The sequence below is a fragment of the Carassius auratus genome, chromosome 41, assembly GCF_003368295.1.
Source record: "Carassius auratus strain Wakin chromosome 41, ASM336829v1, whole genome shotgun sequence".
NCBI classification, from domain to species: domain Eukaryota; kingdom Metazoa; phylum Chordata; class Actinopteri; order Cypriniformes; family Cyprinidae; genus Carassius; species Carassius auratus.
In genome coordinates, this window is record NC_039283.1 from 1884907 (window position 1) to 1910402 (window position 25496).

Consider the following 25496-nt stretch of genomic DNA (forward strand, 5'->3'; position numbering starts at 1 on the left):
TCACTGCTTGGTGTGCTCAGCTGGTAAGATATATTTAAGCAGTAACGATGGGACTGGGGCCATGTCATGACATCAGTAGTGGTCTTATAATTTGTAGAATCTGCCACACAGCCATCACGATCTGTGAGCACACAAGCATATATTGACACATTTACAGTCTGCACTGGGAAATTTGACTTCATTCACATTCTAATGTAACTTCACTTTCTTACTCCAAAGAAAATGTGTGATACGTTTTTAAGGAAATGTCAGGAACAGATTATTTTTTTTTAATATACTTTTTTGAACTAGTCATTTCCATAAAATAAAAGTGGTTAAAAACACTGTAAAAAAACATTTTAACTGTAAAAAAAATAAATAAAAAAAAACATTCCACAATTATTTGTATAAACTACTGTTGAAAAGTTTGGGGTCGGTACGAATTTTTTTTTTTTTTTTTTATGTTTTTGAAAAAAGCCACCTTTGCACACAAAGACAGTATTTACATTATTTGATCAAAGTAATGTTGTAATACTAATATTTCCTACTAATTTTATTACTTAAAATAACTTGATCAAGAAACATTTCTTATTGAAATCAGCTTTGCCTTTTAATATTTTCATTGAAACTGTGATTAATTTTGGTTTTAGAATTCTTAAAAGAATGGAAAATTCAAAAGGACAGCCCTTTTTTTTTTAAATTACTTTCGTATAACAATGTAAATGTGTTTTCCATTACTTTTTTTTTATCAGTTTAATGCATCTTTGCTGAGTAAAGTATATATTACTTTTTTATACCAGTTTTAAACTGTAGTGTATAGCAGCATTGTTATTTTATGCATTATAAATGTATAAATATATAATTATATAAAACATATGGCAATTGAAACCAATTTCATGTCATGTGCCATGTAGACATATAATAATATCCTAATTCCAATCCAATCACAATTCAATCAAGTCCTGATTTCATAAACCACATAATATTGCATCCTTCCTAAAATTGGAATAAAGGTTGTATGTATCATCTGATGTTGCCTTTAATTTACTCTTGGATTAAAAGAAAGTATCTTTTACCTGGTTCATCATTTAAAATGACAGCTGGGCTTCCGTAAGGAATTCCACCTTCCATCGTCTCAAACATGTACACTCCAATCTTGGAGGTTGGATGCCAGATGACATGCGTACCACTAAGCGACACAGATATTGAAGAGTAGTTTGAATAGGGAATGGGTTTCCAGTTAGTGAACTGAAGTAATTTGCCATCTACAGACACATTGTTCTTATGGGCTGTTTCAGCGATGATAACGACCTCTCCTTCTGTCGAGTTCATCTGAACCAGGTAACAAGCGGCGAACATGGTTTCTGGTATGAGTTCTAAGACAAAACCTGGACTAATAAGTCTGATGGACACCTTATTTGTTGAACTGATTAACCGAGACGCACTCTTGAGCTCTGGGAAGGGAATGAGCTCTGAAGATTTGAACTGCTGAGTTTTTATATTCACGCCTTTGAGCCTTACTTCCGTTGTGTTAGTCACTTGCAGCCAGGCTGTATTCAGGTTCTTCACAGACGGCACAAGAAACGTGTCACCCCACAGATTTCGGGGGAGAACGTGGCTCAGCACCATATTACAATCACATCCTGCAGTTTCTACACACGGGTGGGTTAACAGCACAGCCACCTTTCCAGAAGAGTCCAGCTGAATCTCAGAGCCATTAGTTTGGAACTGGTAAAGTTTGTAAGGCCTGAGCGTAATATTAAATGCTTTTGGACCATCCGGACTGATACTTTGGACGGTGATTAAGTTATCAGATTTCTCAGCATTGATAATGATCAGCCTGAACGAATTGTATTTCCAGCTGTCCGGAGCTAACTGATCTGACATATTGTACAAGGATGCCATCATCTGATTGTAATTGATAAATGGGATTGAATACCACTTTCCGAGATTTGTAACAGGTTGAACGACATTAGACTGCACGCTGCTCCCGCGCTGACTGAGCCAAAGCACCACGATCCTTTGGGTGCTGTTGACTCTGGCAAAAAGAGGGAAGTTTGTGAACTGAAATTGCTCGTTGTACTTGGGAAAATGCACAATTTTAGTCTGCCCAGACCGTAGTTTATCATGAAACACTTTTGTGTAGTTGATGGTGATTTCGACGAGGGTGTCGTTGTAGAAAGCAGTAATTTGGAGCGTGTTGTAGGACTCCTGTGGATTGTAGTAGACAGTGTTTTCTGGGAATGCCGTGATGAAGTCTCTTCCATAGCTCTCCACTGACAGCCCTATCAAATCATGTTTAAAATGATGAATTTTACACAGATATAGATATTCTCTGTAGAGTAGATATATTCTGATATAACATTACACAGTGAGCCTAAGGTTTGCTACAGTTTTCTGGTTTCTCTTGTATCACTCTGCACCTTTTCTCGGATCAATATGTCATGCACTGATTTGCTAAGCAGCCGTGTAACAAGTTAGAGAATGTAAAGTCCGTCAGTTTAATAGCAAAATAAGCTCAAAATGGGATGAAGACCTGACCATCTTGTCAATGACTGACTGTACAATACTCTTTACATGCAGTTTTTGTAGTAAAATACAGAACAATTTGCGTAATGACCCATAAAACCTTTATATATTCAATGAAACTACATCAGCTTTGTACGTGTGTATTTGTGCAAATGTGAAAGATGATTTACCCGAGCAAACCAGTGACATGAAGATAAGATGAAACAGCATCACGCGCTCTCTGTGGTTTTCAGGACAGTTGATTTAAGCAGCTACTGGTGTTCAACCAAGCTAGAAAAAAAAGAGATGAATACATCTGATACATACATTTTTTTTTTATTGTTTTCTTTTATGGCTCCTGTGCTGAAACATGATAATATGGATTGTTGGTCTGGTTAGTTTTGGAAGAACAACAAATCAGTTTAGGCTGATTTTCTAATGTTTTCATTGTTGTTTTCCAACAGAGATTAAAAAAATAATAATTAAAATCTGTAAAATAAAAAGGTTAATTAATACATGTAATACACAATAAAATACATAAAAGAGTTTGGGAGGAATATGAAGCTGTGCAGTTCTTACGTGTAGGAGATATTTATTTTTGATTCAGTCGTATTAAATAATAGAATTGATTCAGACTAAACTGACTGATTCAATGTTACAATGTTATAAAAGTGCTATAAAAGTGAACATGGATTATAAAGTCACAAACATAACCCATGCATAATTGTCAAGTTAAGGTTCTTAATTCAAAATTTTCCTAAATTTGTAGTTTCGAATCAGACAGATATTATTTCTGAAATCCCATTGTGGATTTTCAACCACAACAGACATATAAAAAAAACATTCTTATTGGTACAGTATTAACATAACATTCTGCTATGTAAACCTGATGACTTACCTGATGCTTCAAGATCACAGGTCTTCCACTCTCTGAGCAAGGTAATCTTCTTTTGTGTGTTTTTCCAGCGACATAAACCCATTTTGCATTCAAAACACATTTAGTGTCTCCATGCAAGTTTGCATAATGAGCTGGTGACATTACTATTAGTCATATAACACATGCTATATTCTCACAGCACAGTCATCACTCATCACTCCTCAGAAAAAAATGTACAAGGTACACCAGATATTATTTGACTTTTTTCCTTTTTTTTTTTTATGGGTGAAGGAAATTATAATTAATTTATAAATGTGAGTATAGCAAAATAAGGTACGCTGTTACATATTATACCAAAAAATCCTTCATACAGTGGACTATAAGTAAAATTGATGACAAAATGTATTGTCATATTTTATTACCATTTTCTAAACTACATTGAATAAACTGATAATGTGTGAGATGTTGAAGGTGTCTGAATAAATTTTGGTTTGACTGTATGTACCTTTTAGGTACTGGTATTTACATTTTAGGTACTAAGGTACTTATGTGTTTAATGTAACAATATGCATCTTTTAGGGGTAAAAAAGGTAACAAACCCAGTGACGGCTTTTTGAACTTTTTTTTCTGAGAGTGCATTGTAAGTCGCTTTGAATGAAAGCATCTGCTAAATGCAATAAATGTAAATGTAAAAGAAAAACAATGCATGCAACAAGGTTTGCAGTCTGAAAGTTTGTTTATTTGGGAAAAAAAAAACTTCAGACACAATCCTATGTAGGCAATATTAATTTCAAAAATGAGGTTTGTACGCGCAGATCAATGAGGCCTAGGATCGATTTGTTCCAAAAAGAAATGTAAAATATAGCATAACAAGACAACAACAATATAGCATAAAAAGACATTCATAAGCATAAGGTCAATCTGCTCATTGCCTTGTTTTTTTGTGTTGTTTTTTTTTTAAAGAAGAATTTGTTATTATACCCTGTGTGCAGGGCCGTTTGAAGGAATTTGGGGGCCCCAAGCAAAATGGACATAGAGCCCCCCCCCCCCCCCCCCCCCGCAAAGCCTACAGGAATCACAGCATAGCCATACAGTTTAAGTTCACCCGAACTTTATATAAATTAAAAAAAGTTTACAGTGCAAATACATCTTGAAAAAATAGTTTGGTGGGAATTCAATAGTGATTTGCAGTTTTTTTTTTTTCTAATAATAATATGACAGCACATACTTAGTTTAAACTCTGGGCTGTGCAGGATATCAGCTATAATTATAGAGCTTGTGGTACCTTGTGCTTTATAGAGGAAAAATCAGCACTGAGAAGTGATGCATCTGTTGATGTTGAGGATGAAGTTGATGGTGTAGCTGGGAAATAATTGAAACAAAAATCTGAAATTACCTGTGAAGTACGTTTTACCATTTGACTGTTAGCATATTGAAAGAGGTCACTATTACCAGCTCAGGGGTGCGTTAATGCAATGCATACATAAAAAAAAAAAAAAAAACATTTAATTATTAATAATTGTTCCTCTGTCTGTACTACTTGTACTTTGAACAATGACAATAAAGTTGAAAGATGAATTAAGTGCATTTAAGTGCCATTCAGGTGGGTTTTTAAATAAAGCATTCATGAGATGCACATTAAACACCAAACATTAATTTATCTTTTAATTATTGAAAATTAAGCAAACTAAAGCTTTTGTTAAGAGCAGTTCTGTAGATGTTGTTCATGCGTTCACATTCTTATTTAGTGAGACATCAGACGCGAGACTGAAATCACCACGAGCGTCACGCGCGCTTCAGTGCGTCTTCTGCTCCTTTCATTAACAGAGACACGCAGAACATGCAGGATTCATATTTAAACAGACTGTTCCTGCTTAATATTTACAGATATTAGTCCGTATCGTGGTTTGATGTAAGCGCAATGACCTATTTTTAATTCATTCATTCAAAATTTGGCAAATTACGTGTCATTCTGCGTTAAACTGTAAATTCCGTTTTTATGACTGGATTCCGCGATTCTTGCAATCGAAACACGCCACGGCGTTCTCTTTATGTTTGCCTGAGCCCTCAAATCAAAACACTGCTGACTCCTTGCAGTCTGCGATTTCTGATCTGCGTTTTCCTTATCCCGTTAAAAAAAAAAAAAAAAAAAAAAAACATATTACAGTAACAATATTCCTTCCGTTCGAAAAAAAAAAAAGCAGAGATCACGTGACTTGGTTGGCTGGCTGCTGTCAGCGACAACTGAGAGGGGCCCCCTTGAGGGGGATCCCGATAACAGTGTAATTAGATGTTACTGCATTGACGATCAAAGGGGCGCTCACACAGTGTCATTGCATTTTATTCTTAACCAGTCGTTGTCTTGGGGCCCCAGGTCAGCTCGGGGCCCCAAGCAATTGCTTGGTTTGCCTGCCTTGTTGCGACGGGCCTGCCTGTGTGAATAAAATCTGTAGGTTTTAGTCCAATAACATAAAAAAGCATTTTTAGGAAAAAGAAAATCCACTCTGGGTCAAAATGACTGAAACACAACATGAGGGTTAATGAGGTTTGTATATTAACAATATATAATTTAATGTATACAGCTATAAATTGTAAAGAAAAAAAAAAATCCAGTTTTTTTTTACCTTCTGGCAACTTGTTTTCCCTGGCCAGTTTTTATTATGCATCTTTTGATTCTTTTGAACCATTAGAATCATTTGAGATGGTAAAGTACTTAGCTCTTGTGTAGCAGATAGACTTCAACTTAGTACAGCAGGGCGTAGTTTCCCAAAGGAAATCCATGCTTGGGTTTGGGAATACTGAAGCACACATGCCCATCACAGCATCACCTGGCTCTCTGGTTCCCCATTGAGTGTATGGCAAGCTGTTTGAGCTTTCACCTTTCTGCTGGTACCAATCTAATGTCATCAGACTGCGACGCACACCAATCCAGAGCCTCTCATTCATACCTTTATTATTCAGAATGTGAGCCATCTCCGCTTGGTCCGCTTCATTGCTGGGACTGAATAACTCGTCACTTATGAGCATACAGTACTGATGGGATTCAGGCCAGGTCTGAGGTGTGACGATGATGTCAAACTTTGCAGTAACAAATCCACAGCCTAAAGGGTCTAAATGCACACAAACACAACACTAATGTTTGAGTAGGTACATATGAAATATAGACTCAGCATATACTCTTAACAATAAAGGTTTTTAAACATTTTGCAATGATGCCACAGAAGAACTGTTTTTGGTTCCCCAAAGAACCTTTCAGTGAAGAGTTCTATAAAAAGAACACTCTTAAAAATTCAGGTTCTTCACTGGTATCTGTGGTTCCATGAAGAAACTTTGTCTTTCAAGGAACATTTCCATTGCACAAAAGTTTATTTATAGTTAAAATATACATTTCATTACATTACAACAAACACTAAAGCATTTTTACAAAATTTTAAAGTCATAGGGGTTTGATGAGGGAACGTAAAAAGACTCTTAAAAATAAAGATTTTAATAATCTAAAGAACCCTTTTTCGACTATAAAGAACCTTTTGTCCGATGGAATGTGTCCATTGGATGTTAACGGTTCTTCATGGAACCATCAATGCCAATAAAGAAACTTTATTTCTAAGAGTGTAATGACAGATTTTTCTCTATGAAGCAATTCATAAACTTGTGTTGATGTGAGCATAATACACCGCATAATACGAAGATAGATATCATCACCCTTTAAAAAAGCAACCATCACCAGAAATACTGTACTTCTTACCTGGCTTTGCGCTTAAAGATATAGCCGGGCCTCCATACACATGTGTGCTCTTCTCAAACACGTACACGCCGATCTTTGTGGATGGATGCCAAATGATGTGTATGTTATCAAGAGACACTAACACCGATGAGTACACTGAATTGGCGACGGTGCTCCATTCAGTAGATAAAAGCAAATCATTATCTATATACACACTATCCCTGTAGTTTGTTTCTGCTATGATTAAGGCCTTGGCATCTGTCGAGCTGACAGGCACTAGGTAGCACGCTGAGAACTTAGATTGTGAGATTGGTTCAATGATGATGCCTGGACTGACAAGCCTGAGGGAAGCAGGATTCGATGTGTGGATGAACTGGGATCCTAACTGCAGAGATGGAAGGGACAGGAGTTTTGATGAATAGGCATCCACCGTATTTGATTCTAGATCCCCGCCACTGGCACTGATTTCCACTGAGGACGTCACATGTAGCCAAACGTTGCCGGTGTTGAGTATTGAGGGTACAACAAATCTGCTATCCCACTGAGCATCAGGATGAAGTTGGTTCAGCACCATGTTGCATTTGCATTCCTCCGTCTCTACACATGGATGGGTCAGCATCACCGCCACTCCATAATCAGAATAAATCTCAGTTTCTGTCCCGTCAACTTGAAGTTGGAGAGCGGTGAACGGATCGAGTATGTAATTATTTTCTATAGACCTTTTTACAATTATGACATTATTAATAAAATCTTCTCCGTTGACAATAACCAGCCTGAAGGAGCTGTATCTCTTGCTGACATCTCTTGCTGATTGATAAAAAGTATTGATCATCTGGCTGTAATTCAGCAAGGGGATGGTATAAACTGTACCAAGATTTTTGAGAGGCTGAATGACATTAGTTTGCACACTGTCTTCTTTCTTGCTGATTGATTGCACCACAATTTTCTTCGTGCTGCTGATTCTGACAGTTTGAGAAGTTGCACCAAATTGGTATTCCTCAATATCCGCTGGCAAGGTCACAGTTACGGGCCTTCCTTCTGGCGGTTTGATTTTGTATGTCAACTGCTCTGAGATGAAGACTTTGACCACAGTGTTGGGAAGGACAGCAGTGATGTTGAGAGCATTCACTGGACTAAGTGGATGGTAAAAGGCTATGTTCTCTGGGAATATTGTGATGAAGCTGTCTCCGAGGCTGTCCCATGACTGACCTGTTAAACCAAGAGTTACTAATATCATGTCGACAGAACATGCCTTTTATTAGGCCTCAAGAGAATGGAAGAATGGATCTATTTAGAAAGCACTAATGATGCATTTCTTACCTTGGCCAATCATTGCCATAATCAGAAGAATACTCTGCATGATTTCCATCCTGATTTTAGTCAGGAAGAGAAGAAGAAGAAAACAAATAAACATTTGACCATATGTGTCAGTGATATTTGTGATTTTACACCATTGCACATTGCTTGTTTTATAACTTTGTAAATGAATAGTGTGAGAGCTACAGGAGCACTTGTTTTTATATAGCATATACTATACTGCAGTGAAACAACCGAGTGTCCTTAGAAATGTAAAAAAAAAAAAAAAAACTTTTTTTAATTTACTAAACATTAATTATCAAGTTACTGTCAACTCACCCATATGAACTCACAAAACTTAGTTACCTTTTAAGACAAGAGTAACATTTTTAAAAAGTAAATAATGCAACCTGGGTTTGAAATTAACACCCGCCAAACCACCAGGCTGTTGCAAAAAGCAAACAAAACACACCAACAGTAGCCTACAGTGTGCACGCTCTGGCATTTTTAATTGTTTTAAATTTTTATTTAATGTATCTTTTCATTTGTAAAATAATTTCAAATATCAGTATTCAACATTTCATGTTTAAAATATCAAAACATTATGCATTTGTAACTGCAGATTAAAGCATTCCACCTCCATCTGAGCTGAATTAACATATGCAACTTCTGCAAAGATGAATTTTGCTGATACTTATTTCATTTGTTTAGTAACAGCCTAAATGTACTATTATTATAACTGACTTATTAAATGTAAGAATTTGACCCAAAAGATGACGCACACTTAAAAAAAAGGCTTTATATAGTTAAAAATACCCAAAAAAGGTAAAAATAAATGTAAACTTATTGTAAAAGATTAATTTCTAACACGGCTGTGAATTGATCACAGAAAATGAAGCATATCAAAAACTTTAGTCCGCTGTACACAGGAGTCCTTAAGATGTCAGCACAGTAACACACTCAGCAAAATATTTTCTAATTATCTTTATCGATAAAATTTATGGAGATTTTTTTGTTTTTTTTTGTCAATACCGCACACCCCTAGTAGATTACTGACACAAAATGATTTGCAACCTTCGCTTTGTCACGTCCAGAGACAGCCTTGAGCTGGTGGTTTAGCCTATTTGTTTTATTTATTTATTTTTTCCGGCTATTAGAAGTTATGAATGGCAGGTAACTTAAAAATGTATTCATTTCAATCCCTAAATACAACCATATAATTATTCATTAAATGAATCCTCACATTTAGCCTACTTTGTTATACAACAGTTTCTTTAGTAATTATGAGGATTTTTTTTAAGCACTGTTATGAATGAGAATTAACTAATAAATAATTATTCATGTAAAAAAGAAAAAAGAAAATCTTAAATATCTTAGGAAAAAATTGTTAGCCTGAATGCAATGTAAGTCGCTTTGGATAAAAGCGTCTGCTAAATGCATAAATGTATTTATTTATTTAAATTTAAATATTCAGTCAACAATAAGAATTAACTAATACATATCCTACTTTGAAATGCTTCATTAATATAAACTAATTATTTTTTCAACAGACAAATAGAACAAAGTGTATAACTTACAATTTACAAGACAAGGTGTTTTTTGACCTTGCACGCATGTCAACCTGTTGCTGGGGACTCCCAAAACCAAAATATGAACCTTTCATAACCCACAATAGGGACACTTTAATATCAGTAAATCACTGTAAATAAATATATCTAACAATTGTATATATATATATATATATATATATATATATATATATATATATATATATATATATATATGCTACATTTATCAAGACGTTGTCCTTCACTGGGCTGACTGTTATACATCTCTAAAATCTAATATCTAATCTTAAATATCTCCACATAAAGAGACCTCTTACCTCATAAGCGTATCACAGCCTTCTCGCTGAACCAAATCGCATCGTGTAGTTTTTCATTTATAGCAATGCAGATTATTTGTCATTCAAAATGCACGCTATTTTCACAGCTTTGCATAAACTGCCTCAACCCTGCCTAAAGAAAACTTAGCATGAAACAACGATTTTCATTCTCAACAGGTATTGATAATAAAGTTAACGTGTGCTGATTATGTACCTATAAACTAATATAGCCTAGTTTTGTTTATAATTTGTTCTTCTAGCATTTTACAACCACTGTATATTTATCAAAACATAAATAAATAAATAGAATGAACAATCAAATGCAAATTTTGGAGGGTGATGCATCAAAAAAATAATTTGTTACTTCACATGTCTCTGTAAAACTAAAAAGGCTCTGCATTTTTTTAATAAAGAATGTACCATCATACACACACCCAGTTGATTCATTCATCTTATGTTAGAAATATCCATGACAGTCATGTTGTTGTTTAAGAACCCGAGGCCATGGTTTCATGGTGTCATAAGATAAGTTTCGCTTTCCTGACAGTTTGATATAATAAGATCTACGTCGTATTCAGATAGCCATGCAGCGCACAGACACCTCACGCACTTTCACACAGGTACGTTCTTTTTCTTCACTTTAATATTATTTCTACTTAAACATGTTACTTTATAATTAAATCTTGTCCGAATCTGACAATTGGCATTGTAGATGAATTATGTAGATGTTTATACTGTTGTTGTTTGAAGAAAGTTCTGTAGCTGTCACTCTTGAAATAACAAGCATAAGCATTTGTTTATGTTTAATATTTGATATTAAATGTCATTTAATGCATTTTATAAATCATAACACAAATTAACTTAGGCCATAATGCAATGTAAATAATAAATGAATAAATAATTAGAATTGAATAATTATACAATTATTTATTATACTTTCACAGCAAGTGAAGACTTAATATTGTTAAAGTTAGTGGCATATGCATTGTGTCACCATGGGAGTCAGAGGACTGAAGACCTACATTGAAAGCAGGAACAAAAATGCTTTAAGGAGCTTGGCTTTTAGAGACAAGAAACTTCTAATTGATGGATGTAATTTATTATACACCATGTACTTTGACTATAATTTGGATGAGATGCATGGAGGAGACTATGACGCCTTTGAGGAGTTGATCACAGAATTCTTTAAGAACCTCACAGCCTGCGACATTCACCCTTATGTTGTATTTGATGGTGCGGCTGACCACACGGGCAAAAAATGGGAAACTATTAGGCAACGAAAACAGGATAAAATAAATGCAGCCTTGGCCGTGTCTGAGGGGAAGAAAGAAAAGGTCCTTCCTATTCTCATTGGTAATGTTTTCAGACAGCTTCTTCATAAGCTCAAGATACCGCTGGTTCAGTGCATTGAAGAAGCTGACTGGGAAATTGCTGCTTTGGCTGAAGAGTGGAACTGTCCAGTTTTGTCCAATGACAGTGACTTCTATATATTCAACCTCAAGGCGGGATTCCTGCCAATCACACATTTCCAGTGGGAAACCGTGAAACAGGACAGACGGACAAACAAAAAATTCATCCAAGTCAAACACTTTACAGTGAGAAAATTCTGTGCATCTTTCAAAATGAACACAAACCTTCTACCAGTTTTTGCTTCTATCTTAGGCAATGATTATGTGAAGCTGCAAAATATCAGATGTATGAATTGGGCAGAGCACTCAGTTACGGACACACCGCATCCCCACATTGATGGCTTGCTTAACTGGTTATCCCAGTTTCCAGGGCCAGAAGTGGCTGTAAGTGCTTTGCTGAAAACAATGTCCGAAAATGACAAAGCCATCACCATAGAAGCACTATCCAAGGGAATCCAAGAGTACAAGCTCTTCCCTGGCTATCTGGCCAAGTACTTCCAATTAAAGATGATTCCACCTATAACTTGTAAACGTCTTTTGCAAGTTCTACCTCAACGCACCTTGATGCTCATACTTGAGGGAAAGATGAACTCCTCCATTATCGATGCAGTAATGAATCAGAGGGTTTTAATAACATCTCAAGTTGAAGATTTCCAACTCCCCTGTAGCAGTGAAATCTCTCGCCCCATACGCCAGGTGATTTACGGGTTACTTTTGTTGGGAGAACAAAGATCTACTGGCACAAGTAAGTGTTATGTGGAGGAATACTTCAGACAGCAAACAAAACTAAGCAGTCAGAAAGTTGAAGGCTTACAGACCATGGATGGACTTCAGCTAAAAACTTTATTGGAGGTAATGAGAAGATGTCTTAGCTCTCTTTTGAAATCGAATTCAATTGTTTGAGTTCCAATATTTGACATTCTAATGTTTCTAGGAACCACTCAGTGTGCGACTTCAGGTGCTCCTGGACACTTTAGGTGTGTCGTCTGAGATGTTAAGAGGGATCCAACCTGATCTACATCTGCAAATATTTGTGACACGTTACTGGCTAGTAAACGCACAGCCTCAGCCGTCCCAAATGCATCTTTGGGGGCTGCTGCTGGGAATGGTCTATGGAAAGTTCAGCAGTACACTTAAAGGACAAATAGGTATTGAAGTTATCATACGTCATTGTAATTATGTTACCAGAAGATATATAGCATGCAGTAAAGTAACAAAGCAACCTCAATGCCAGTATTGTCATGTGATGCTGGTATGAGGAAATGATTACCTAAATGGCACGGGAAAAATGACAAAAACTTTGCAGAGGTTCTTGAAATGTGTTAAGCCAGTACATAACATAAAACAATGTCTGAATAAATGATATTTTTTGGTTTGGGGTTTTAGACATGCTGTTGGGACCTAAGAAACTACAAACTGCTGGAAGAAGGATTGATCTGGAGCATGAAACGGCTCATCTATACAGCCAGTGGCAGTCCTGCCTGAAGTGGAGTCTCAGTCTCAATAGTTTACTGTGTTTTCCGGTGTCTGAACCAGAGATTGCAAGGTACAGCACATGTTTATTACTCCTAAACCATCTTGAAAGCTTTCTTTCATGATTTGATAATTCTCATTTTGATTTCCATTGTTAATAATTCTGTTTCCTGATTGTGGCCTCCCAAATGTAATTTAAAATGCTTTTAATAAATGCTCATTTTAGTTATGTATATATATGTATGTATATATATATATATATATATATATATATATATATATATATATGTATGTATGTATGTATATATATATATATATATATATATATATATATATATATATATATATATATATATATATATATACATATATACATACACACACATGTATACACACATACAATACAAAAAATAACAAATCTTAATACAGCAAGGATGCATTACCTTGATTAAAAGTTCTAAATTCACAAATAAATGTTGTTCTTTTTAACTTTTGATTAATCAAACAAGCCCTTAAACGTACCATGGTTTCCACAAAAATATTAAGCAGCACAACTGTTTTCAACGTTTATAATAATACGAAATGTTACCAAATTTGCATATTAGAATGATTTCTAAATGGCCATTTTAAAAGTGTTCACTGCCAGTGTTGCCACAGTTACTGTGAAAAAGTAACTCAGTTACTTTACAGATTACTTGATTTTAAAAGTAACTAAGTTACTTTACAAGTTACTTTATTAGTTACATTCACCAGCTGCTAACAACATAAAAATAACAACCGGTTTTGCCAACACTCACTTTATTGGAAGTATATTTTTAACAGTAACCTCAACAATCTATCTCCTGACAATTAAAGTTGAACTTAAAAACTATTTCTTGAAAATACGTTTTTACAAAAAATAAAGGCAGTCTTTCTTGACTTCACTTAACATAAATGTTTTAATAAAATATAAAGGCAGTCTTTCTTGACTTAACATAAATACTTTTTTTAAAAAAAATATTAGATTTATCTCCATCACTGCATACTCTTCCATGTAAGAAAAGGCTAGCATTGACAGTGGTAGGGATCTTGTTTATTATGGCACGAAACACGGGCGAGTAAACTGTATTTAATGGCAGCATTTCCTCCACAACAAACTGCCCGACTAACTTCTTCAACTGTCCCCCACTTACTGGTTTTGCACCGAAGTCCAGCTTTTGTTGTTTGGGTGGTCGGGGATCTCCTGCTCTCTGCTTCTCATCACCTGCTGTGACCGTGCAGTGCAGCTTGAATGTTTTTTTTTTTTTCAAATTCGACGTAGTGTTTTTGTAGCTAGATAACACTTTGTCGCCGCCAGCACAGTGTACAACGGACCTTAATGTTGTCATCTTTAGCTGACACAAACTCAAAATAGTGACTTTTCCATCTAGAAAACGCACATCTCTCGTCTCCCTCGAATGTTTACGTTTGTGTCGCTTCGTGCATGCTGAAAACGTGACTTGTCGCGTACGTGACTTCACTCCCCGAGATGCAAGAATAAATATATATATATTTTTATTAAGTAAAAATGACAAAAATAGTAACGCACAGTGACTTGGTTAAGTAACTTTAATCTGATTACTGGTTTGGAAATAGTAATGGGTTAGATTACTCGTTATTGAAAAAAGTGTTCAGATGAGAGTAACGCGTTACCGGCATCACTGTTGTTGTCCTCCTGTTGTTTAGTTTGTACTCTGGAACATGGTTGCACCAAGTCGTCCGTGAGCTCAGGAGAGGCAGGCCTCTGGACAGTCTGCTGGAGAGGGGTTCGAGCGCAGAGCGGCACTTCAAACAGCTAAAGGACGTAGTTGAAAGCTTGGTTGGTGAAAACTTCATCAAGAGAATGAGAACCGGGCTCGGGCAAAGAACTGTTGGGAACACACACAGAGACTACAATGGCCATAATCAGCCTATAGATGAACTGAGCAGTTACTTTGAACATCTGATGTATGAGTATGACTATGAAGATGATGATGATCTTAATGAGAACTTAGGGAAAAGTAAAGCCAAGTATCATCCTGACATTTCCTGCACCATCCGTACCAGACACAAGTCTAAAGCTCGCAATGCTAATCATCCCTCAAAAAAATATGAAAGGAGTTGCTTTGATTAGACCTTAAAGGACTTTGCAAATGTTTGCACGAATACACTTATATTGGAAATGAGATAAGACATGCCAGGAAACCAGAATATGACAGCTTGTCTACTGTATGTCACAATCACATTATTTATTGATTTAAGCTAAAAATCATTGTATGATATTTGCATTAAGGTGTTGGACTTTGGAATTTTGGTAAATTAAGGACTGTTCACACAAAATATGATAACTATAATGATAACGATGAAGAATCACTATCTTTAGAATCACTTTTTCAGTTCCAGTTGAATGATAAAAACATTGACACCCAATCAGATTCAGTTCTGCTATAACTAGGTTAAGAATTAATGGCCGCAGGTGTGGACACTAATATGTGCTCATTCTTGTTGTGAAAGGGCCTTTAGACTGTGGTTGTGTCAACGCAAATTCAACATATTCAACAGAGTATTTTAAGTAACATATAAGCTTTTTAACTGAAGTATCAAATTTAAATATTTTTCTATTTTAATCTTTCTTTTGTGTGTAAATAACCTTACATATTTCTATATCACGGTATAATGTATTAGTTGTTCTACACATACATAGATTACGAGCACAAAAAGTGTTATATATCAAGTCTAAACTTTAATTTTTCATGTAAATTATCCTATTGCCTAGCACTAACCGGTTTAAAACAGTTAGGCACTTAGGTATTACAAACATTAAAATCATGGGTGTCAATGATTTGAATGGAATAAAAATGGACTTGATTTGAAAATGTAGTGCATGCATGTTTTCCAAAATGCATAGTTAAAAAAAAAATCAACTTCAGATGCACATCTTTTCAATTTGTAAAAATTTTATTGTACAATTGTGTTCTGAAATGACTACAACAGATTACTGGTTTCAGCTGTGCAAAATAAATACAATCTTAAAAACATTTATTACAACAAAAAAAAACCCTTCAATGATAACCCTTCAATTTACATTTTTATACTGCTTCATATCAGTGTATTACACGGTTTGTTTTCAAAGCAACAGCAATGCTAGAAATCAAACAAAGGGCATCTCACCAATTAATAAATGTGGACAAAGTGATGATAAAGAAACACTACCTGCAATAGAAAGGACAAACATGATCGCAAACTGCAAAAACTCAATTATATCATTTTCAGCTGTATCTTATTAACATGATACAGTGTTGGCAGATGGGAATAAGACAATGCTGGTGGGCTGCACTGAGGTTTTTTGGCATGGGTAGGTGGAGGGCGGGGGGGGGGGGGGTGTCAGGACTGGTGAGTTGAATATTTCTGTACAGCCAAAATAAGCATCCATTTAACTGACGACTACATCATTAAACTCTTAAAAAAAAACAATAATTCACCTAACTGAGCACCAAAAAGGTGAGGAAATAAATACCACTAAAGGATAAGCCAAAGTAAAGTCAAAAGCATTTTATTTTCAGATGGCCCTAATACCAGTGTATTAACACAAGGAAAGTAACAAGATAGTATTGATACTACGCAAATACAGAGGAACTGATAAGTAATTGTACAAGCCAGTTGTATTAATCATCAGTCTAATATAAGAACCAATAGTGCATGTACCTTGTAGGTCATCAAAAAGTGGGACCATGTAATCTGGTAACACCATCATATTGTGGGTTCCTGTATCTTCAAATAGAAAGACATTATAAAAAGCAGATTTCAAGAAAGCCTTTTCGGTGTTTTACTATAAATCAGAAACTAAACTGTCTGTTTCATGGTGTTATAAAATGAATATGTCATCCATGATGCTATAAAGTTTATTATGTGACGATTTAGCATATCACGTATGTCTTAATTCGCACCCGAGGGTCATCATGACCCAAAACATGTGATTTTAAGTGGCCCATTCCATCAAACACTGGACCTTCCACTCATGGTTTAAGAGGGCACAAGCTTACAACAGTCTCCAACGCTAAATAAATGATTATTGAAGAATAGTTTGGAATCTGGAATGCAGAAAGGATTTAATCCTCATTGTTCCACAAACCTCTAACCAGAAATGCTTAAACAAAAGGAGATTTAAAAGACACAAAATCATTTTAATAATAATTATAATAATAATAATAATAATAATAACAAAAATCATAATACATCTCTTAAATCAAGAATTCAGTACAGCCATTGTAGGGACAGTTACAGTATCTCATAAATAAAGTTCGTCCAGATCCTATGGGAAGTAGTACAGTCAATAAAGCAGCACACCAAAGCATCTCGACGGGCAAAGAGCGCGTGTTAGAGACGACATTTCAGTCAGGACCAGTTCAGTGCTCCACAATCAGCTCCTGGTCTTGACCTTAAAAAGGAACTGTACATACAGGTCGGACTTGACTGACAGTTTTGTACAGTAAGAGACCAGTCTGAGCGACATTCCAAACCACGTTCCCCAGCCCCACCCTCCATCTCCTGCACGGGACACAATGTGTGTCATACGTCATAGAAATCGTCAGTGTCTGCCATTTTTTCTCCTCCTCGGAGTCTCTCTAATTTCTTTATGACCTCCGATACAATGCACACAGAGGACGTGAGGCCCACCAGGAACAGCAGATCTGCACGGAGAGGACGGTGCAGAAATCAATGTACAAATCACGCACATCCAAAACACAATAAGTACTCAATTAAAACGCCAATGAAATTTACAAAAAAGATAGGCAGCCACAGAGGCTATTTACACTAAGTGCAAATAGCAATTAAATGTTATTTACACTAAGTGCAAATAGCAATATATTCTATTTACACTGTTAAAATAGCAGGATTTCCTGCTGTTTATACTACTTACTGCAAATAGTGGAAATTATCTGCAGCACAGTATTACAGTACATTATAAAACAGTATGCAATTATAACATATTGAGTGTATATTATAATTTTAATTCAAATTATTCAATGGATGCCACCTTATTGGGACAATGAAACCTTCCCTGCAACTACCCTAACTCTAACTGATACGTTATTTTCAACTTTTTGATTATTTTCTAAATTTTTATTGAAAATAAATGCATTTCTCATGTGATGTGAGCGTTGAAAGAAAAAAAAAAAACCTATGATTGGCACTGTTCCATCTACACCACTGGAGCTGATGACTGACAGACATCTTTTATAGTTTTTTTTTTTTTAATTTTAATAGAGGGTTTTGTATTTTGCAATCATTTTACCAGCTCAACAAATTGAGAAAAGCTTCAACATTCATTTCAGAATTCAAATTGGATATTCAAATTTTTGCTTTAATGACAGCAGCACTTGAAAATCCAGTTAGTTTGTAAATAAATACTATGATAGTATATTAATAAAGCTAAAATGACACTCTAGGATGATTTGAGAATGTTCAAAACAACTTGCGATTCAGTAGAAGCAACTATGATGATGGTCTGTACAAGTAGCTTGCATGATCAATGTCATATTTTCTTGCATTTTTGTAACCTATAAATGATGCAGAATCTATTTCTTCTGCATTTTACATAAATTTTTTGGGCTCTGCTGTACATGATGTGAGAAATGTTGTGTACTGTGGTTTCCTGTTTTTTTGGTTGCATACCTAAAATGCTGAGGCTCTCTGTTTGAAAGACCTTCTGTAGCGGAGGGAAGTAGATGACCAGGAGTTGGCCCATGATGGAGCCCAGAACAGCATAGCAGAACATCCTGTTACTGCATAAGCCCATCTCATGCACCATCCGTGTCTACAGGAGGACAAAAAAAGGTGAGGCCTCTGATGAATCACTGAGATAAAATCCAGACTTAAACACTAATAAAAGATATCCAAATGCACTTTGCAACTTTTTAAACATGACCACTCATAATCCATACAGCAGGTGGCAGTGTTTAAGACCCCCCCCCCCCATGTTCTTAACATGTCCCATGAGAAAAGAAACATTTTTGTTCATTTTTGATGTTGCTTATACCTGTGATCGGGAACTGAGAGCGTTAAACATATCGAAGAACACAAAACAGGTAAACGTCATGGTGGTGTCCCGTGGGGTGATCTCATTGTCCCGCAGCTGAAAGAAAAAGAAAAAAAAAACTGACCGAAAGGAAATGGTGGAGAAAAAAAGTTCCTTGCAAAGCTTTTGGCATTGTTCCTGCAGCTTTCAGGAGGCAATTATTTAATCATACTTGGTGTACAAATGTGTAAAAAATTTACTTCATTAACTACTATGCTGGGGAAGTCATGGCCTAGTGGTTAGAGAGTTTGACTCCTAACCCTAAGGTTGTGGGTTTGAATCTCGGGCCGGCAATAACACGACTTGGTGCCCTTGAGCAAGGCATCGAACCCCCAACAGCTCCCTGTGCGCTGCAGCATAAATGGCTGCCCACTGCTCCGGGTGTGTGTGTGTGTGTGTGTGTGTGTTCACTGCTGTATGGGTCACCATACTTGGCTGAATGTCCTGCACTCACTAGAGTTTCCAGAATGGTTTGATGCTCCTTTACCCAGAAAAAAACAACACTTATTCATTTTACAGTATTGTTTTAAGTGTTTCTGATTAGAGGCTAGGCAAATAATGTCACTCATTTACCAAGGCTCCATGTTAATTCTCAAGTAGACAAAAACCAGAAAAACAAAGTTAATATATGACCAGAGCTGTATGATGCTTCTAACACAAAAAGAAGGCACAGTGCAAACAAATTGTTTAGTCATTTACCTAATGGCCTGTTTTGAATATATATGGAACACAAATGAAAAACAAAGCAGAACACAAATGTTCATGAATACTGCCTACCTCTCTCCAAAACACAAACAATGTCCCGCAAACAATGATGAAGGACGACACTAGGATTTTCACTATCAGACTGCGGGTGATGATGCTGTCTCGGACGTTCCGTGGAGGTTTCCTGATCACGTCCGGATCGACAGGCTCTACTCCCAAACTAGGAAAAGAAAATTTAAGTACACTCTTATTCTGACATAAGCAATGTTCATATACTAAAATTTGAGTCCTGATCAATGGTGGTGATACATCTGCTGGGAAGTGGTTTTGTTACCTCTGGGCCGGCGGGCCGTCCATGATGATGTTGATCCAAAGGATCTGCATGGCATTCAGAGGGTTGGGGAAGTTCATAAGTGTTGCCAGGGAAATGAGGGTGAGAGCAGCAATACTCCTGAAGGAAGAGATCATTTCAACAGTATTTATAACCTGGATGAGTATCTTAATGTATATATAGAATTCTATGTTGATGAAGAATAAATAATATAAATAAATAAAATGCCATTTTTATGCAACAACTAAAAAGACTGGAGAAATGACTGCTGAAAATTCAACTTTGCCATCACAGGAACAAATTACATTTTAAAATATATTACAATAAAATTATGTTTAAATAATAAAAATGTTTAACAATAGAATTTATCAAATTAGCACAACCCTGGTGATCCAAAGAGACCCCATCTTTGAACAGTACTTTGAACTTTGAACACCGCCAATGTCTTTGAGACTCTCCACCAGAAAAAATGTCAGAACAATATTTATTTTATTTTTTATATTTTTTTACACACCAGATCCCCACATATATCCATTTTAAGCTCATCTAGATTACACAACCCTTCTGGCTCAATGTACGCCACATATAAATGTAAAAAGAAACATTATTCATTTCTGTATCAAAATGAGAGCATGCCAACTCACGTGCTCAGCTGAAAGCGCACAAAGTTCTTAATGTTGTTGTAAATTCCTTTCCCTTCCTCAATAGCAGACCTAGAGTGAGAAACAAAGGCTTGAGGACATGTGTAGACTCATCAGAAGGTGCATTAATATCCTAACAAGTCTGATAAAGCCAAAAAAGCCCAAGAAAACGTATGCTTACAAGATCGTTTGAAAATCATCGTCAACCAGGATCATGTCTGCCGCCTCTTTGCAGACATCAGTGCCAGTCTGACCCATTGCCACACCGATGTCTGCTGCCTTCAGAGCCACCGCGTCATTGACACCGTCTCCTGTCATTGCGACAACTGCACCAATGTTCTGTAAGGACTGAAGCCAGAAAGAGCACTCGATCAGACAGAATGCTTTTTTCAGGTTTGAAAACGCGAGGCGCACCACACTGCCATTATTTGGTTAACTTGTTTTTTTGTTTTTATAAAAGAGCAGTGCACTATTTTTTGTTGATGCTAGGCAACCACTGAATTAACTGTCCTGTCAATCTAATCAAGCATTAAAGCTCTAAAATCTTTGGTATCATATTAGCTGAAACTTTAAATAAATACAGCTCCGGGTAAACTGCGACAGGCACCACAAGTTTCACCTCCATCATTGCAGTCTCCGAACATTTCGAGCAACTGTAAACTTCCATCACGGAAGGCCTGCCTCTCCATTCACATTCGATTGGACAGTTAAAAAATGAATGATGTCGGTTGCTTTTCTGCTCAGAATTGTTTTTTGGTTTGTTTATTTAATCCATGCATTCAGAGCGCTCCTACAAAAATGTGAGGTGCAGCATGTGCTTAAAACACAAAAACAGTATGCAAAATGCTCACTGTCAATAGAAAACAATTTTAAAAAGGTGCCTCTCAATGCGAAAAGCATGTTCTGTCTGATCGGGGCCGAAGAAACCCATGGTTATATGTGGAGTATGATCACAAACAACCAGTTTGCTGTACTCACCTTAACTATCTTTAACTTGTGTCTAGGGCTGGCTCTGTAGAATACCACTATCTGTGGAGAAAAGTTACAAATTCATTTCATGGCACCACTCACTTCTCATGACAGCACTACACATTGGCAAATAGAAATGAGAAAAAAGTGTTATGTTCAGGATTTAATTATTGGGTTAATTATTTAACTCTTTTTTTATTATCACTCAAAAATGAAAGGCATATAAATCTTGTGAGCCACAGTTATAAGACTGCCTTCAAAACACTTGTGGACTTGAAAACAGTCCAAGCCCTGACTGTGAGACTTTTGGACCGCAGTGCAGAGTAGAAGCTTAGAGTGTACGAGAGCATGCTCATACCCTGGGCACAATCTGAGAGAGATCCTGGATGTCCATCTGGTCGACTTCATCTCCAGACAGAGATTGAGAACCTTTGGTATAGAAGCCAAGTCGACTCGCTGTGGTGAAGAGAGGCAGCAGAATAAATATAAGCAAGAATATTATTTATTTATTTAAAAATAGGTAGATTCAGAATGTGTAATGTCCAAACTGAAAGGTAAAACTGTATAAGGAAATCTTTGTATTTATACACTTGATTCAACCAGTGTTATTTTAATAGAATTTAGATGATATTATATTATGCCTATATTTTGAAATAGTTTTTATTGGTATACTTCCTGTTTTCATTTCAGTTTTAAAGTTTCAGTAATTTTGCTGTTGTCATTTTTACTCGTTTTTTTTTTTTTTTTTTGCATGTGTCTATATAGTTTAAATTATTTAAGTTTTAGCTATTTTAGTTCATCAAGAAATGTCGCCTTGACAACTAGCTGAAACAAAATATTTATATGGTTTTAGTTTTAGCAAACTGTAATATCCCCGATTCAACCCGAGTAGAAAGAAAATTGTATTAGAACTGATTAATTTAAAACGGTTATTCAAGAACTTGTTTGCATTCTTACTCACAAAAGCCATTTGTAATGTATTAAACCACTGTAGCAAAAATATATGTACGCAAAAATGTTTATACTAATATTGAAGTTTAATTTATTACATATTACTATATTGTTGCATCTAAAAAAAAAATATATCAGTCTTTGTTTTCATTTACAGCAAAACAGTATAAACCATGCCTTTATTTATAGATTCAGACTTTTGAGTTTTTAGGTAGCTATATTTTCCAGGCCTAAAATGTGAGATTTCCAAAGAGTTGAAAATGTCTGTAAATGATATAAATCTTTGAAGGAGAGACGCGTGACAGAAAAGGGATAACATGACATTGAATGTCATACCAATTGACACTGCAGTCTCTTGTGAATCTCCTGTGATCATCTTCACTGCCACTCCAGAGCTGATCAGCGTCGCCACTGCTTCTTTCACTCCTGCTCTGGGAGGGTCAATGATGCCCACCAGCCCCAGGAAGGTAAGAGCACCCATCTCAGATCCAGAAGCAAACGCCAGCACTGCCAGAGGACAGGACAACATCATCAGCTGCTGTCAAAATCTGCTCAACCTCAATGTTATTACTGTGTCCTCTAAGAAATGGCTTTAATTAAAGGATGCTAACAGAGAGGAATGTCAATGTGTGAAAGCTTCTGCCGCATCCTCAGAGACAACTTAATCTTATCAAAACAAGTCCAATGACATACAGACAGCAGTAAGCTGGGAAAGACATCCCAGGGTGCAACCGAGGAGGCACCACTAGACCTGACAAAAAACCCTTTGGTGTCATTTCAAAGTTATGCGTGATATGATCATGGTAGGAAAGCTGTTGGACATTAAGCCAGTCTGGCAATCCAAATGAGCTGAGTTTTATGTATAGAAACTTTTCAGAGATGCTCTTAAGTGTAGTAGCAAGTTGTGACTGAAGAGAGACAGACAATTCAGAAAAAAGTAGGACATCAGAGCTTTACCTAAAGAAGCTAGTAGTAACTTACAACAAAGTAGAAGCCACATTCTTAAGTAATGACAGAAGTAACACGGAAACACGTGTGCACTTTATTTGTGGCCTCTGGACAATAAATTGATATGAGCTTTATCAGCCCATTTCACATGTGCGGATCTTATTTGTTTTATGATCTTTGACATTTATTGGAGAAATGAAATTGCTGTACCTCTGAGACCCGCAGTGCCCATGTAGCTCTTCTGCTGCTGGTAGAGTTCTCTCTGCTGATGGGTCAGAGGCTGAGCAACGCCTCTACTGTTGTAAGTACTACAGAAGCGGATGATCTGCTCATAGGCACCCTTCACAAAGAATATGCCAGGTTTGTCCTGTCATTTAAATCAGAATTAATAAAAGATAATTAGTTAGTCTCACACATCCAGAATTTTGACTCTCAGCTAAATTTTACAGCTTGTTCTGACTGTGAACGTTCATGCAGACAATACAGCTGAAACAATTGCATGCAGACTCTGTGCTCAGAATTTATGTCTAATTATTAATCAAAAATTATTTTCAAGACATAACACCGAAAACAAAGCAGTGAACCCAGCAGAGAGTTCTTCCTATGCAGCAGCCTGGCGCCTAAACACTTCTGTTTCTCAGTGGACTGATAAACACTTGTGCACCCTGACACCCATAAACTGCATGAAAGTAGACAATTAGATTGGATCTTCGAAGGAGCTCTTTGAGAAAGCTCAGTGTGAGCCTGAGAGTGGTGATAAATAGCCAGCCAGGATGGAAACCATTTGGGTACTTTCTATCCATTTTAAGACAGCAGGGAGGGGTGCATGTGTTGCATGTGAATCAGTGGGATCAGTGATGTGAAAGTGAATTTCAACGTGCACTATTGTGATGTTGCCAAGTAATTTTCAGCTCCAATTACAGTAGCTTGCACCATCGACTCCTTCACATTTACAAAGTGTTTTCTAGCATGTAGACCAGCTTACCTGCTGGGTGCGATGGACGACGCGGACTGCCATCCACTTCTGCTCTGAGGAGAAGGGAATCTCTTCCAGACGCACAAACTCCTGCTGCAGCCCCTCCAAACCCATCTATAAACAACAGAAAACAAAGGCAGATGTGGTCACATACTTGGCTCACTTTAATCCTTCAAAGAAAATACAGAAAGTCTGATGTAATCTCAAATAGACCTATCAGTTCTGGCTCAATGAAATAAAACAGAATGAATAGATACAAAATCAGCATAAGAAGAAAGGCAAGGTCAGGTCAAGCAAGACAAAGTATTTGCAAAGATGCACTCATTATGGAAAACTGAAGCAAGGATGGACAAAAATTTAAATACGGTCATCATTTACTCACCCTCATGTCATTCCAAACCTATATGACTGACTTTCTTTTTAGGAACATAATAGAGGATACTCTGAAGAATGTTGGTTTCCGTTCCCATTGACTTCCATTATATGGACAAAAAAATAAAACGGAAGTCAATGGGAACCAAAACTGTTTTGATTATCAACATTCTTTAAAATATCTTCTTTTGTGTTTCACAGAAGAAAGACACACAAGGTTGGAATGACATATTTTCATTTTTGGGTGAACTATCCTTTAAAGCAGTGCCCAATAGAGCAAGTGACTGTTCTGAAATTTTCTCACTGGCTTTCGACCGACCCAGAACACTCTAGAATTGTGGCAGTGAGTTCTGTGCAGAAGAGAACCACCCGCACT

At 36.4% G+C, this 25496-nt stretch overlaps 5 protein-coding genes across 5 annotated transcripts in view; 3 read left to right on the plus strand and 2 right to left on the minus strand.

The window, feature by feature from the left end:
* The window catches only part of LOC113059522 (protein asteroid homolog 1-like), a 30311-nt gene extending 13537 nt beyond the window's left edge, over positions 1–16774 (plus strand). Inside the window, exon 6 of the mRNA XM_026228058.1 lies at positions 16508–16774. The gene's annotated coding sequence lies outside the window, so the exon portion shown is untranslated. The remainder of the gene's footprint in view (positions 1–16507) is intronic.
* The window catches only part of LOC113059477 (collagen alpha-6(VI) chain-like), a 1020620-nt gene that overhangs the window by 375100 nt on the left and 620024 nt on the right, over positions 1–25496 (plus strand).
* Positions 5969–14876, minus strand: LOC113059528 (uncharacterized). The gene is made up of 4 exons (XM_026228070.1): positions 14823–14876; positions 8409–8458; positions 7110–8297; positions 5969–6474 (listed from the first exon to the last, which is right to left on the minus strand). The coding sequence occupies exons 2-4, from the start codon at positions 8455–8457 to the stop codon at positions 6023–6025; spliced, it is 1689 nt and encodes a 562-aa protein (XP_026083855.1). The 5' UTR covers position 8458; positions 14823–14876; the 3' UTR covers positions 5969–6022.
* Positions 10806–16774, plus strand: LOC113059521 (protein asteroid homolog 1-like). Its single transcript, XM_026228057.1, has 5 exons — positions 10806–10889; positions 11214–12530; positions 12613–12826; positions 13065–13224; positions 14856–16774. The coding sequence occupies exons 2-5, from the start codon at positions 11250–11252 to the stop codon at positions 15280–15282; spliced, it is 2082 nt and encodes a 693-aa protein (XP_026083842.1). The 5' UTR covers positions 10806–10889; positions 11214–11249; the 3' UTR covers positions 15283–16774.
* The window catches only part of LOC113059516 (calcium-transporting ATPase type 2C member 1-like), a 37720-nt gene continuing 28909 nt past the window's right edge, over positions 16686–25496 (minus strand). Inside the window, exons 16-27 of the mRNA XM_026228040.1 lie at positions 24758–24862; positions 23983–24139; positions 23161–23331; positions 22232–22329; positions 21883–21933; positions 21086–21252; positions 20908–20976; positions 20267–20383; positions 20005–20152; positions 19189–19284; positions 18825–18966; positions 16686–17839 (exon numbers count right to left, since the gene is read on the minus strand). Coding sequence (XP_026083825.1) covers positions 17718–17839; positions 18825–18966; positions 19189–19284; positions 20005–20152; positions 20267–20383; positions 20908–20976; positions 21086–21252; positions 21883–21933; positions 22232–22329; positions 23161–23331; positions 23983–24139; positions 24758–24862 — 1443 coding nt within the window. The 3' untranslated portion in view covers positions 16686–17717. The remainder of the gene's footprint in view (positions 17840–18824; positions 18967–19188; positions 19285–20004; positions 20153–20266; positions 20384–20907; positions 20977–21085; positions 21253–21882; positions 21934–22231; positions 22330–23160; positions 23332–23982; positions 24140–24757; positions 24863–25496) is intronic.